The 15,463-nt window shown below is 39.1% G+C and overlaps 1 protein-coding gene across 2 annotated transcripts in view; it reads right to left on the bottom strand.

Annotated features, from left to right (window-relative positions):
• Nucleotides 1-15,463, bottom strand: part of SVIL (supervillin) — a 115,333-nt gene that overhangs the window by 81,688 nt on the left and 18,182 nt on the right. For both annotated transcript variants that reach the window (XM_014547954.1, XM_014547953.1), the window contains exons 6-7: nucleotides 11,535-12,207; nucleotides 1,672-1,752 (exon numbers count right to left, since the gene is read on the bottom strand). In XM_014547954.1, coding sequence (XP_014403440.1) covers nucleotides 1,672-1,752; nucleotides 11,535-12,207 — 754 coding nt within the window. The remainder of the gene's footprint in view (nucleotides 1-1,671; nucleotides 1,753-11,534; nucleotides 12,208-15,463) is intronic.

Consider the following 15,463-nt stretch of genomic DNA (forward strand, 5'->3'; position numbering starts at 1 on the left):
AACAAAAGAGTGCGTATGTGCCAGCAAAGCCGTGGAGGCCATTTACCCGATATGCTATTCCATACATAACCCTATACTGTATACTTTATGAATCAATAAAAAATTTACAATTTTTAATTATAAACCTGTGTTTTCTATCAAAATTACTTCTTGCGTGAATTTTGGGACACCCTTTACTAAGTAGCACTCAGAAGAATATTAGAGAAAAGATAATCGTTGAAAGAATTAATAAACTGAACATTTTCTCTCCTCTGAAATAGCAATTCCTATTAGGCTGTTAGTTAAAAAGTAATGTAAAAAGGGATTACTCTGGTTGTTTCTGACAGCAAAACTCAAATCCATTATAAAAGCTACTTTTCTGTTTCCACCACTGCAGAAACAAAGTAGCCAAGACCTCTGGCGGTGGGGCCCAAGGAGACCTCTGCTCAAAGCCTGGCTCAGCTGGTTCTAGTTGTGTGGTCTCAGGCACTTACCTGCCTTAGTGCTTTATCTTTTAAAGGGAAAGAATAGTGACAAAATGTATGTAACTTGATATTTGCAAAACACATGGCTTTAATAGTCCTAGCTAGTTCTTATTTTTATTTTTTGAAATACCACATAGTGAGAAACAAGAAACCATTTTAACTGCTTAGGAATGGATTACTAACTGGGGATAATTTTTAAAAGTAAAGTATGCCTTTGAAGTAGGAAAAGTGATTTCTTGGGGAATGTAAAACCTTTATTTACTTAAGATTAGTCATCAAAAATAATTCTTTTTGATATATACCTTTAGGAAGAGACTATTTCCTTAAATGACCAATTCACTCTGCTAACTTTGATGTGAACACCTCCATGTTTTCCAACATAAGATTCAGAATATCTATATATACTTCATTAAAGAAAAACAAAGACACACGAAGGGCAGTTACTATGAACAATTTGTGGGAAAGGGGATTCTGAGTTGTTATTTTTCTCAGACTAGCTAGTGTTGGATGTTTTTATATTTACAAGCTTTGTTAATCAAAAGAAGACTGAAATGTGGTTCAACTTTTCCTGTGGAATGTGTCCTTCTAAACAGAGACAATCTGAATGTTGTCCTCAGCTGAGAACAAAGACTGTTAGAAACTCAATATATGGGTGCTTTGTCTTGTCAATGACTTATTCATTCTTACTCCTTCCGCCTCTCCCTGCCTCCAATCTGAAAAATGAAATGATAGGGGGTTTTGTCTGCTTTTAAAACCACAGGCACTCTATTTAACTATGGAGAATTAACTATTGGTTTAGAGATGAGGAGACATGAAAACAAGGAGGCCGAGTAGCTGGTGAAGGAGTGTTGACAAGATGGGACACCAGCTGAGTTGCTGGCCTCAGGAGGGGAGCAACCCAGAGGTGCCAGGTAGACTGGCAGTGTGGGAGGTGGCGAGAGAGGACAAAAACAAGAGGTATATTAAGAAGGTTTCAAAAAGAGGAGCAAAAGGAAATGCTAGTAGAGGAGAGATTAGGACATTTGAAGGAGAAAAGCAAATGATTAGGAAGTAACTTCCAGCAGCTCTTTCTGAACACATGATTTTCAAATGCACTGCCATTAGGAAGAGAAGAATTAGCACTGGGTGATGTGAGAAACAGCAGGCAAGGCAGCAGGGAGAGAAGCACTCAGGAAACAAAAGCCAGGAGTTTCAATTTGAAATATACCTGGAAGGCCAGTTGATAAGTGAAGGTGTGTCCCCTTCGGAATCTTTCTGCAGAAACCACTCATGTTTGAGTTTCCCTGTACTATCATGTACAAAAAACAAAACTTCAGAAAATTTCTATTAAAATGTCAACACATACACAGAAATTAGACTCTTTATAGTTGGAAAAAGGTGGTGTCCAATATATCTTAATTGTTTATAGGCTATGGGATAAATTGCTATAATACTGGAATAGGGAAGTGGGGTGATAGGTTTGGGTGTAGAAAGATGGGGGATATCAGAAGTTCACATCTAACTGTAACAGATTTCAGTGGTCACAGCAAAATGTATGGAAGCAGTGATAGACAGGTTCTTGCCTGTCAGTGTAAACCAAAACTCAAACTAAAGCAATTTTAGAAAATTGATTATAATTTAAAACTGAAAGGCTAATTTCTGTTAAGAGAATCTGGCTTTTGAAAATGTATTGAAGTATGGTACCTATTTGCTTTGTTTAACAACTGGCTTTTGAAAATGTATAAGCACATTTTGTCATGGGGTTTATATTCATGTCATGGAATTTCCAGGACATATGGTTCACTACTAAAATCAAGAGATTGAAATAAATATACCTAAAGCCACCAAATATAGTGTTTTTCAGGTAATTTGAAAGTATTAATGGTCTGTAATAGTCACATTTTGCCCACAAATACAAATTCTCTTGTAAAAAGTTGAATTAAAAATATAAGGCAACATCTCATCCCTAAGTTTTGTTAAGGTAAATTGGTAAATAGCTATATATAAAAATAGCGTCCGAATAGCTCTTCGTTTCTCTCCAAGCCTCACTTCCACTGGAGCATCCCTAGTTCAGCAAATAGCCATTCCTTCTTCATGGTGGCCTGGCCAAAAATTTGAACTCACTCTTGACACATCTGTTTCTCTCATACTTCACATCTAAGTCATGAGCAAATAAAGTAATAAAAAAGAAAGTCAATAAGATCATATCTTTAATTGCTTATCACTGAATAACGCAGCCAACACAACAGTGACCAATACTAATTCAAGTCTATTGATTCATGTTTATTGAATTCCTATTATGTACAAGGCACTGAGCTAAACTCTGAGAAGTAATAAAGGTGAATTAGGCATCAACCACTCATTAAAAAGCTTATACCCATGGTCGGCAAACTGTGGCTCACAAGCCACATGTGGCTCTTTGGGCCCTTGAGTGTGGCTCTTCCTAAGCCTTAGGAGTGCCCTAATTAAGTTAATAACAATGTACCTACCTATATAGTTTAAGTTTAAAAAATTTGGCTCTCAAAAGAAATTTAAATCGTTGTACTGTTGATATTTGGCTCTGTTGACTAATGAGTTTGCCGACCACTGCATTATATCATGCTAATCAAGATAATATATTTTTTTACGCAGTCATTCCTCAACACAAAATAGAATATAATGCAAGGTTGAATTTGACAGAGTACAATTAACCTTTAAATAACATAGGTTTGAAATGCATAGGTCCACTTATATGTGGGTTGTTTTTTCCCCCCAGTAAATATACAGTCGGTCCTCTGTATCCCTGGGTTTCACATGCATGCGGTGAATAAGCCACAGATGTGGAGAGCCGACTGTATGCATGGTCCAATGCCATTTTACATAAGGGACTTGAGCACCTGAGAGTTTTGGCCTCCTTTGGGCAGAGCATGGTCCTGGAACTAATCCCTTGTAGATACCAAGGGATAACTACAGTGGACTTTTTGGAGAGTCAAGTTAATCACGGTGCCCCTGACCACCATGTTGTTCAAGGGTTGGCTGTAATTAAATCAGGCTGAAAATATTTCAGAGAAAAATCATAGGCAAGGAAAGCTGTACTGACCTGTATCCTCCTATAATACAGAAAGGACAATGGAAACTCTACACTGGAGTTAAAATCTTTACCAGCTCAAACCCTTGTCAACCTATCTGCAAGAGTTCTTCAATACCAGGATGCAAACAAATTTTAGGTCATAGCAATTCCCCAAAGAATAAATGATAATTATAATAAAGTTCTCTGAATTTTCTAAAATCACTTTGAGTTTTGGTTTGCACCCTGACAGGCAAGGATCTGTTGGTCATCACTTCTGTATATTTTTTAAATATATTTTTTATTGTTGATATCTCCCATTCCCTCCCCCGCTTCCTCCTTCCTCTGGGACCCTACTCCCTGCCCCCAACCAGGTCTTACTTCTGTACATTTTGCTGTGACCATTGAAATCTGTTACAATTAAATGTGAACTTCTATTTCTCCAGTAACATCCCCCTGTCTTTCTACATCCAAACCTATTACCCCACTGCCCTATCTTCAGCATTATAGCAATTTAGCCCGTAGCCAATAAACAATTCAGATGTATGAGAAGCCATTTTTTTCAACAATAAAGAATCTAATTTCTCAACATTTATATAAACATAGAATAGTTTAGCATATAATGCGAAGCTTGAAAGGATACAACGCAACATAGCACAGGATATAGAGCAGCAGTTCTCAACCTGTGGGTCGCACCCCTTTGGGGGTTGAACGACCCTTTCACAGGAACTGTATTAAAGGGTCGTGGCATTAGGAAGGTTGAGAACCACTGAGTTATATTAACTTGAGGGTTTTCAAAAGCAGATATCCATTACACCTTCTTCCTCTATATCAGTGGTTCCTCATATTGTGGTGACCCCCAATTTCATTGTTACAAATTGAACATAATTAAAGCATAGTGATTAACCACAAAAACAATATGTAATTATATATGTGTTTTTCGATGGTCTTAGGCAACCCCTGTGAAGGGGTCGCGACCCACAGGTTGAGAACCGCTGAATAACTAATATGCCTACATCACAGAGATATTTTAAGGCTCAAATACTTTTTGTATAAGAGTGCTTTGTCACAGACAATGGCTTGGTGAGGGCCTGGGGTGGGGTGGGGGTGGGGTGAAGAACAGGAGCAGGCTGGAAGAGGTTTATGGAGGGAAAAGAAGGACCTATGTAATACTTTCAACAAGATTTTTTTTAAAAAGTGCTTTGTAAACTGTGAAGTGCTAAACAATTTTCTGAAGATGACTTCAGATAAGAATAAAACTTGGTGAACATCACTATAAAAATTATCAGGAGAGTTAAGAATATATTTAGTCAGCATTTGTAAAATGAAAATCACAGACATGATGACTTGCTGTGCTCCATTTATTCATTACAACTTAGATATGGAACTTGCCAAAAAAACCAAGTAACTACTACCATGTAAGGGGCTACTCAAATCCCCCACCTTTTTTATTGAATTTATTGGGGTGACACTGGTTAACAAACATATACAGGTTTCAGCTGCACAATTCCACAATACGTCATCTGTACCCTGTATTATGTGTCCATCACCATTTATTCTCCCTTTATCCTCCTCCTCCTCCTCTCATCCCTCAGCAATCACCACACTGTTGTCTGTGTCCATGAGTTTTCTCTCTCTTTTTTTCTTTTTTGCTCAATCCCTTCACCCCCACCTAGCCCAAATAAATTTTGGCATTTAATATATATCATAAATGTATGTAATGAGAAAGAACATATGTGAAGGTATTGTGCCGAGAATATCATAAGCCCTTCAAAATGCTGGTCTCCTCTTCTTCTTTCTTCATGGACCACATAGTATTACATGTTTATGAGTTATGTTTTTATAGTTTAAAAAGATGATACATACATTGTCCCAATTCATACCTTCCATAAAAAATAAGAGCAGAGTATAATGGAAAGAACTGATGGATTCAGAGAACTTGAATGAGTAAGTGGGTGATGGCTAATGGGCTCAGTTTCGTCAAAGTAGCTATGTGGTTTTAATTCAGTTATGTAAGTGCTTTTATCTTTAGTTTCTTCATGTATAAACTAGATTTTTAAACTAAATAATCTCCAGGGTTACTTCTGTTTCTAAGACTTTAAATTATTTAACATCAAGTATCTATTTTGAGGGGTCTTGGGGGAGCCAACTTCCCACAGGGCAGAGGCTACCTTCCCTGGGAGAGGACTACAGGGTTACTGTGAATAAGAGAACCATGAGATAGTAAACTCGGTTGTAACAGAACCTTTTTATGATGTGGTAACTAGCTGGCAGAGAATTATATTACCAGGAAATATAACTGTCATAGAGGACAGGAGTTGCTCTTGGTTTGTGTCCCTCAATATATAATGTTATGCCGTAACATCCTATAACCCCTAAGAGTGAACAGAGTACAATAGTGCTTCCTGGTCACAAAGCAAGGTCAAGACCAGCACAATAAAAATAGTTTCATCCTGTGGGTATCCAGTTCTAATTATGTAACAGCTTCTAATTATAAAACATTAGTCAGCTTAAGAAAAATGGCTATTAACTTTCAGCATCTCATTAAAATGAACAGTTTATTTGCTGAAGTTACTTGTTTGGAAGAAGTGCTAATGGTTGCTTTGGACATACCCACAGGCATATGAATGTTCAAGATCTCATGCACCCTGGAAAATTTCCGCATTTAAAATTTAGCAGACATTTGAATTTTCAGGACATAGTAGCAAGTCTTTTGAGTGACATATTCATATTGAAGTCAATGAACAGAAATTGATGCTTGCCAGTGAGAAGAGAATAAAATGAAAAGAAAATGGGAGTGAGTTCAGCATATGTTAATATCCAAACTCGGAGAGCAGGGCGAGGACAGCAGATGTTGGGGTACAGGGACTGGAAGGCGAAAAGGATGCCATCCCAACACTGGAAGGAACCCCAAAGTCTCTTCTTTGGGGAGTGGATGCTCAGCACGTTCTGCTGTGACATGGAGCACGTGCTCCACAGCCTTCGTGCCACTGGAGAGACAGGCAGAGACAGTAATGCTGAGGGTCAAGAGGCAGTTACCTCCCTCGGCATCAGTCTCATGTGGACATTTCTATCAGGGCAGGTAAGCAGACAATTTTAAAAATGAGCTTCAGGACCTGGGGATCATTTTTAGAGGCACACCTCTCAATGGAGACAAATGCAATCAGAAATAAACTATAAGAAGGCAGCATAAGCCCCTTTCCTTCTTAGGTGGCCCAGTCTGCATGTCACAGTGTTACAGGAAAGGTTCATTGTGGAGGCTGCCCTGGCCTATCCTGAGCCCCTCCACAGCTCTCTGCTGTTACATCTTTTACCAGTGGCAGCTGCCTCGGGTCAAATTGCAGCATCATCCACTGCATGGAACCACTATAATCATTTTCTGGTCACTAATATTACAATTTAGTCAGTGAGAAAGGGAGTTATGAGGATTGTAGTAGAGCAACAATAAAAAAATGAATGCAGGTTTTCTACAGTAGATCACCACCAGAAAATTAGATGTCATTCTCCCCTTTGCCAGTCGCATAGCTCACTGGGAACAGGAAGTCACAGTTGATACTCAGGAAAACAGTAGCTGCGGGTTTGGGTAAAGTGTTTCCACTCAGAAGTAACCAATATGGTACATTTTAAAATTTTATCTATCTATTTATCTTCCTCACCCAAGTTTATGTTTTTATTAATTTTAGAGAGAGAGAGTAAGGGACAGGGAGAGAAAGAGAGAAATATTGATGTGAGAAACATCAATCAGTTGCCTCCCGCATAAGTCCTGACCAGGATCAAACCTGCAACTCTTCGGTGCATGGGATTCCAACCAACTAAGCTACACCCACCAGGGCTATTTATTTTTTAATATCAAGTGATACACAAAGTAGCAAATTCAATAAGAGCTTTGATTCAGGATTTCTAACAATATCAGCTCAGATTTTTAAAAATTTGAATAATCCATGGCCCTAAATGACTTTAAATTTTATTCTAAAATCCACAGGGGGCTGAATGAATTAACAAAGTGTGGAGAGTGGCTACAGTGTTTGGACAGGTTCAAGCCTCAGACTAATGAGAGGGCACAGTCCTCTCATTGCCACGTGCAAATCCCACCTTGGAAGGGCAGAGCCCTCCCAGCACAATTATAGCCAACAGCTATACTTGTAAGCTTGAACCTATGGTCCGAACACGTGGCCTCACGTGTCTGAGTGATGTGGGCTTGATAGAGTTCACATGCATGTAACTGAGTAGATTAGAGCATTGTAAACATCTTGACCACGCCCTTACTTTACCTCATGGAATCTGGCTATAAAATAAAGACATGGCTTGCGGGCACTGTCACTAGCTCTCCATCAGAGAGGACAGCGTCCCACCCAGACCCAGCTTTTATTCTCTTGTCTGTCTTTTCTCAATCCTTTCACCGCCCCCTCTCAGGCTCACTGAACCTGGCTGAGCTGGCACGGCACATAAGATGCCCTAGGGCTGAGTATGCCATGGCCTTGCCAGCTCACCACAACAAAGAATGGTTCATATTAATAACACTATCTTGTCCAGAAAACACAATTTCTAAATTCTAAGTTTACCAGGCTTGGGAAGTGGGGGTTGGGAGGTATCTTATAGTCCATTCCATTACTATGTGTGTTCCTAACTTGTTTCAGAACAATGTGTTCACCTGATTCCCAGGCAATCAACAGGATTTCTAAGCTAAAGACCCTGTAACCTATACCCATACAGGATTGGGCAAGAGTAGGTTTACAGTTATGAGTATGCAAAACAGTTTATTCTTGTATTATCGTTTATTAATTATTTTCCATACAAACTACTATAAACCTACTTTTGCACCATCCTGTATATACATAATACATATCTTCTTTATCATGTAAACTGAACATTAAACAATTCTAAAATAAATTTATTACTCAGCTAAATATTGCCTAAAGACTGTTATTGAACTTATACTATACTATAAAGCTTAAATACAGTAGTACAGTGAAGTGTAAGAGCTGATGATTATTCTGTGTGTACATGTGTCAGTATATGTGAGTGCATACAAAACTAAGCATTTGACATCTGGCTCATATTTTAATTTTCAGGCTATGGCAGGTAGTCTTCTGATGGTATATTCATGAGTGATGTATTTATATTTAATTAATGAAACAAAAACAGCCTCATGCTAGTGAGTACAAAATAAAATGATGAAATGGCAGTGAGTTAATTCAGAGACTAATAGCCAAAAATCCTGACAGAGCTAGCTGATCAATACAGTATAGCAGTGAGAAAAACATTCTATTTCAATGACAGAACAAACCCACGATGAAACGTGCTATTAAAATGTTTTGTTATTTGTAGACATTTTTTTGTCTTCTTATTTTCACTCATGACTACTGGGTAACTGAGGTTTCTTTGGTTAGTGTTTTAATTCACAAAGTATTTTTATCTTTCTTTCCCACAAATGGAAATCAGATAACAGTGACTTTCTGACACCTGAATTACCTGGTGCTGGAGAGCGGACATCTAGCAGAATGGTAATCCTTTTGAAGTCCATCTTTACAAGATGAACGACTGGTGTCATTACCAAATCTTAATTATTTTAAATGTCATATTGTCACACATTAATAGTATTTTTTTGGTTAATCCTCACCCAAGAATATTTTTCCAGTGATTTTTAGAGAGAGGGAAGGGAGGGGGAGAGACAGAGAGAAACATTGATGTGAGAGAGACATATTGATTAGTTGCTTTCCGCACATGCCTTGGGACCCTTCAGCCCGTGGCTGACACTATCCACTGAGCAAAACCAGCTAGGGCTCTTTTGCATTGTTTTTAATGTAAAGATAGATAGATCAGGTGTTTCCTGACTATATGTGAAATGATTTGTGTTTCTTTGCCTATAAGTCATAGAATTGTATGCCTTGAATGATTTAATAAAATAAAGCATGTGCTTCCTCAAGAACTCCTTTACAATTTCTTAGTTTTTTTAAGTCTTTCTTCCTGGTAAGGCAACATGAGGCTAAGACTAGGCTTAGGAAACTTCTAGGTAATATTGCTCTTGAAATAACCTAGAAAGAAATAACTCAAGATTTTAAGTTATATAACATTTTGAATATTAAGATTTTAACTCACACAAAATTATTAGTTATCCTATCTTTTTCCCTGAAATACTCAACTAAGTTTTAATTATTATTACAACTGATTCAAAATATCGCCAAGAATCTATTATATATGATCCAGATAACTAACATATATACTGTGATAACAGCTTAAACAGTTTTCATAATACGGCAACCAGAAATTAGATTCCCCATTATTTTTTTAAAACCAGTTCATTGTAAATCTCTCTTCCTAAATTGGAATGTTCGGTTTCTTTGTCCTTCTCACAGAGCACATGAAAATTTTTCTTTGATAGAAATTAATTAAGCCAAGAACACTGTTTCTACTATGAAATGCAAATTTCCCAAACACCAGGCTTTCTTTTCAAAATAAAAGACAACAGGTCACAGTCCCTAAATGTCAAGTAAAGTCCAAAGGCTGAACAAATGCCCTCAAAATACAATCTCAGGATCTATAGTATTTAACTATCTTAGAAGCTGATGTCTCTAAATATTTCAGTGTGGATGAGCAAGTGAGTAAAAACAGACCTTTGGATCAATAAACTTTAAGAATTAAAATGATCTGATTTAGATGTATTACCACTACTTAAAAACGATCACATTTACTACTCTGTCCTTATGTGAAATAAATAGAAGTATCTTCCCACCTTTTTTTTTCTTCAGAGTAAATTTGCTTGACCTTAGGTTTTCATCCCTCCTCAATTCACCTGTGAAGCTAATGCCTGCTTGAGCTAAAAAATACTGTACACTTCTGAGTTTACTTAGAGACCTAGTTGACCTAGAGTCCTAGACCAGTGGTTGGCAAACTGCGGCTCGTGAGCCACATTCGGCTCTTTGGCCCCTTACGTGTGGCTCTTCCACAAAATACTGACTTTTGCACATGGGCCACGAAGTTTCAATCGCACTGTACGTGCGTGCCCGCACGTGGTATTTTGTGGAAGAGCCACACTCAAGGGGCCAAAGAGCCGCATGTGGCTCGCGAGCAGCAGTTTGCCAACCACTGACCTAGACAATTACCTCAAACCTTAAAGTAGAATGTTTAAGTAAATTACATTTTAAAGATGGTCACCACACTTTTTAAATTCAAATCTAAATATTTAACCCAGAAATTTAAATTTTGAAACATATACTCTCTTCTGGTATTTGACTTTCTGATTTCATGCCTTTTCTGATTTTTTTCCAAATGAGAGCTGTTTTTGTCTCTGGTTGATCTTATTACACAGTGATTTCTCTTAATAGCTGATTTTTTTAATAAGGCATTCTTACAAACAACTGTATTCTTAGTGTGTTGATATAACCACATAACTACATTTTATAGTTATAGTCATTATATACTGTAGTCACACCTCATACCCTAAACCCGTGGTCGGCAAACTGCAGCTCACGAGCCACATGAGGCTCTTTGGCCCCTTGAGTGTGGCTCTTCCTAAGCCTTAGGAGTACCCTAATTAAGTTAATAACAATGTACCTACCTATATAGTTTAAGTTTAAAAAATTTGGCTCTCAAAAGAAATTTCAATCGTTGTACTGTTGATATTTGGCTCTGTTGACTAATGAGTTTGCCAACCACTGCCCTAAACCAAAACCCTTCCACTGGTTAGTGGTGGTCTTTCTGCTTTGGGATTTTAAATGACAACAAAAGCAATCACCAAAAAGTCTTGGGTATGATTACAGAAAAACAAATAAAAGAAAAAGAGAACATTAAAAGGCAGTGAGAAACAGTAAAAAGAAGGGCCCTGAAACAAGGCTTCCATGAAAGTGCTCCCATGGCACCTGTTTAGTTTATTTTAAAAAAATAATAATAATAAGGCTTCCTGCTTTGGTAGAACCTGTTTTGATATTGTGAAAATTAAAACATCATATATATGAGCCCAGATTCCAAATAATGCCAGAAATACCCAGACTATAAGACCTTTCAGGCCATGAGAAGACAAGTGGTCAGTAGGGCTGAATGCTTACCTTGATCGAGCTTCAGCGGGGAGTGGCGGGTCACCAGAGTGGCTTGGGGATGCTGGCTGCCCAGGTGAAGAGAGGGGCATGCTGTGCATTTGCTTTGGGGACTTTGGCACCTCACTGAAGGAGCAGTCTTGCCCGCAAAACTGGAAGGATGAGGAACTCTCAACTGTGGGGGGCAGGTCCAGGGCCTGCTGCCCAGTGGCATTCAGCTCTTGACCTCGTCTTTGGTTTTCCATGTTTAGCAGCACCTCTGTGTTGGAAACACTGTCCCTGGCATGGAGGGCATAGTCCTGGGATTCAGCCACGCAGGTCTTGAGCCTTGGGATCTCAGTGCTGGAGTACAGAGAACTGAAATCTTTGCTTGACTCAGCCGGCCTGTCACTTTTTCCTCCCCTTTTCTCAACAGCATCTGGCTCCCTCCTGGACTTGGTATATCGAGACAAAGATTCGGAGTCTGCTTCAGAATCCAGAGCTAGCCCATATTTTTCTGCCAGTTGCCGTCTCCTCTCCGCTTTGTACCTTGCAATCCTTTCAGCTTTGGACTCAAGACCCTGGGTGTCCATACCTGAACTGTAAGATGAGTCACCATGGATACCTGAGGTTTCTGTGCAGTGTTTAGGTTGAGTCTGCTTTTCTAAAGAAGAATCAGAAGTTTCTTCCTCTTCATTTGATCGGCCTACAAGAAGATCACATGAATAGTAAATATAAATTTAAGTAAAGATATATTTACTATACTCTGTTATGTACATAAAACACACTTGAGCACATAGGCTGTGAAGGACCAGTTTCTCACACAGGTGTAGTCAACTAAATGGTTACCTGGGATGTTGGAGGTCTGAGATCTGCAGTGAAATACACAAAGGCTGGGAATGTTCTATCGGCAAGTCATGTAAAGCAAGGGCTGAACTAAAGCTCAGTGCCTCATTCCTGAGAGCTCTTCAGTCCTTGCCCACGGCTTATATCCTCTTACTAATATACTGTTTTATGTTTCTGAGTTTAATATTTCATGTGTGAGACCAGAGGATGAGTTCAGAGCCCTCTAGAAAAAGATGATAGATATTTGAACTGCTGTAATCTGACAAGTGAGGGATTGTGGTTTCATAGGATCTGAGAGTAACCATAACAATAATGGCCCATGTCAGTATTCACCAGGTTTTTTTAAAATAGAAGTGGATTTTTCCAATTGTAGTACACATGCTTGACATATAAAATGTCTACCATGAAAACATAGGAAGGTAAAAGCCCAAATCACCAGTAATCACTAATTTATAATAATCAATAATAAATAAATTAGTAATTTACCAAATATTTCTATTTAGTCCTTCTAGTCTTTTATATAATTGACTAGAGGCCCGGTGCATGAAATCTGTGCGGGGGGGGGTTTCCCCTCAGCCCAGCCTGCACCCTCTCCAATCTGGGACCCCCTCCTCGGGGGATCGACTGCCCTCTCATAATCGACGATCAGACATCCCTCTCACAATCCTGGACCGCTGGCTCCTAATCGCTCACCTGCCTGCCTGCCTGGTTGCCCCTAACTACCCCCCCTGCCGGCCTGATTGCCCCTCACTGCCTCTGCGTACCAGCCTGATCACCCTTAACTGCCTCTGCGTGCTGGCCTGATCGCCCTGACTGCCCCTCCCTGCTGGCCTGGTCATCCCTAACTGCCCCTTGCTGCCGGCCAGGTTGCCTCCAACTGCCCCCCTCTGCCAGCCTGGTTGCCCCTAACTGCCCCCCCTGCTCCCCGCTAGCCTAATCACCCTCAATTGCCCCCCCCACTGGCCTGGTCACCTCTTACTGCCCCCCTGCCAGCCTGGTCACCCCCAACTGCCCTCCCTGCTGGCCTGATCACTCCCAACTGCCCCCCTTGCTGGCCTGGTTGCCCCTCATGGCCCCCCGCTGGCCTGGTCGCCCCACGCAGCCTGCTTGTTCAATCATTTGATCGTCCCTCACTAACTCCCCTGCTGGCCTGGTCGTAGGCAGCTATCTTGTGAGGGCATGAGGGTCAATTTGCATATTACCTCTTTATTATATAGGATTTCTTTTTTCTATATAGAATCATTTTTATATAATATCCATGTTCTATATAAAACATTTTCTATACTTGGAACTCTTATTTTGAAGACATCATTCTTTTAAGGGTTCGTAATATTCTATCCAATAGGCATGCATCATTAATTTAACCCTTTTTCTATTACTGGGCATTTAAGTTGTTTCTATCTTTTAATCAGCCTGATTTTCCTGATTACTATCTCAACAGACCTTTAAAATTGCTTTATCAGGACGTACATTTTTTTTTGCCTTCACTTTTTTTTTTAAATTCTTTATTGTTTAAAGTATTACATGTCTCGTTTTCCCCCCATTGACCTCTTCCCAGCTACTCCCACCCCCTAGCACATGCCCTCACCCCTCTTCTGTCTGTGTCCATTGGTTATGCTCATATGCACACATACAAGTTCTTTGGTTGATCTCTTACCCCCAAACCCCCTCCCCTGCCTTCCCCCTGAGGTTTGACAATCTGTTCAATGCTTCTTTGTCTCTGGCTCTATTTTTGTTCATCAGTTTATGTTGTTCATTATACTCCACAAATGAGTGAGATCATGTGATATTAATCTTTCTCTGACTGGCTTATTTCACTTAGCATAATGCTCTCCAGGTTCATCCAAGCTTTTGCAAATGGTAAGAGTTCTTTCTTTTTTACTGCAGCGTAGTATTCCATTGTGTAGATGTACCACAGGTTTTTAATCCACTCATCTGCTGATGGTCACTAGGGCTGTTTCCAAATCTTAGCTATTGTACATTATGCTGCTATGAACATAGGGGTGCATATACCCTTTCTGATTGGTGTTTCTGATTTCTTGGGATATATTCCTAGAAGTGGGATCACAGAGTCAAATGGGAGTTCCATTTTTAATTTTTTGAGGAAACTCCACTCTATCCACTGAGCCAAACCGGTTAGGGCATGTACCACCGTTTTTTAATCCACTCATCTGCTGATGGTCACTAGGGCTGTTTCCAAATCTTAGCTATTGTACATTATGCTGCTATGAACATAGGGGTGCATATACCCTTTCTGATTGGTGTTTCTGATTTCTTGGGATATATTCCTAGAAGTGGGATCACAGAGTCAAATGGGAGTTCCATTTTTAATTTTTTGAGGAAACTCCATACTGTTTTCAACAGTGGCTGCAACATCATTTTAATATACATGTTAGACTGTCAAATTAATTTCTATAAAGTCCACATCAATTTACACTTGAATCTGCACTATATGCTCTCTTCTTATAAACATTGAGGGCTAATTTTTAAAATTTCCTTTGATTACTTGAAAAAGAGAATAAACACATTTTTCTATTGCTTATTAGACATTTGTATTATCTTATTCTTCTCTGAAATACCTGGTCAAGCTTATTGCTCTGTATTCTATTAATTCATAGTGTCATTTTTATTGGTTTGTGTCAATGTTTATAGGAGGAACATGAGTCTTTATCTTATAAATATTTTCAAACTTGCTTGTTTAACTTTCTTGTGAAGTCTACTTGTAAGATTTTCTTTGGAGTACAGATGTTAATCATTATGTAGTCAAGTCCATTACCTGATCATTTGTGATTTCCATAGCTGTTTCTGTGTTCTGAAAGTCCTTTTCAATTCAACTTGAATTATCTATTCACCTACATTTTCATGTTTTTTATTTTATTTAAATTAATCATGTAATTAATTGGAACTTACTTTTATGTTTAGTGTGAAGTGAGAAGAGAAATATGTTCCCTTCCCCACCCTACAAGAACCCATTTTTCCAAGACCAATTTATTGAATAATTCTTCCTTTTCTCACTAACATGTGATGCTTAAATGATTTTATAATACACTAGAGGCCCGGTGCACAAAAATTTGTGCACTGTGGGGGGGGGGGCCCTCAGCCGGGCCCGTGCCCTC

The sequence above is a fragment of the Myotis brandtii genome, unplaced genomic scaffold, assembly GCF_000412655.1.
Source record: "Myotis brandtii unplaced genomic scaffold, ASM41265v1 scaffold49, whole genome shotgun sequence".
NCBI classification, from domain to species: domain Eukaryota; kingdom Metazoa; phylum Chordata; class Mammalia; order Chiroptera; family Vespertilionidae; genus Myotis; species Myotis brandtii.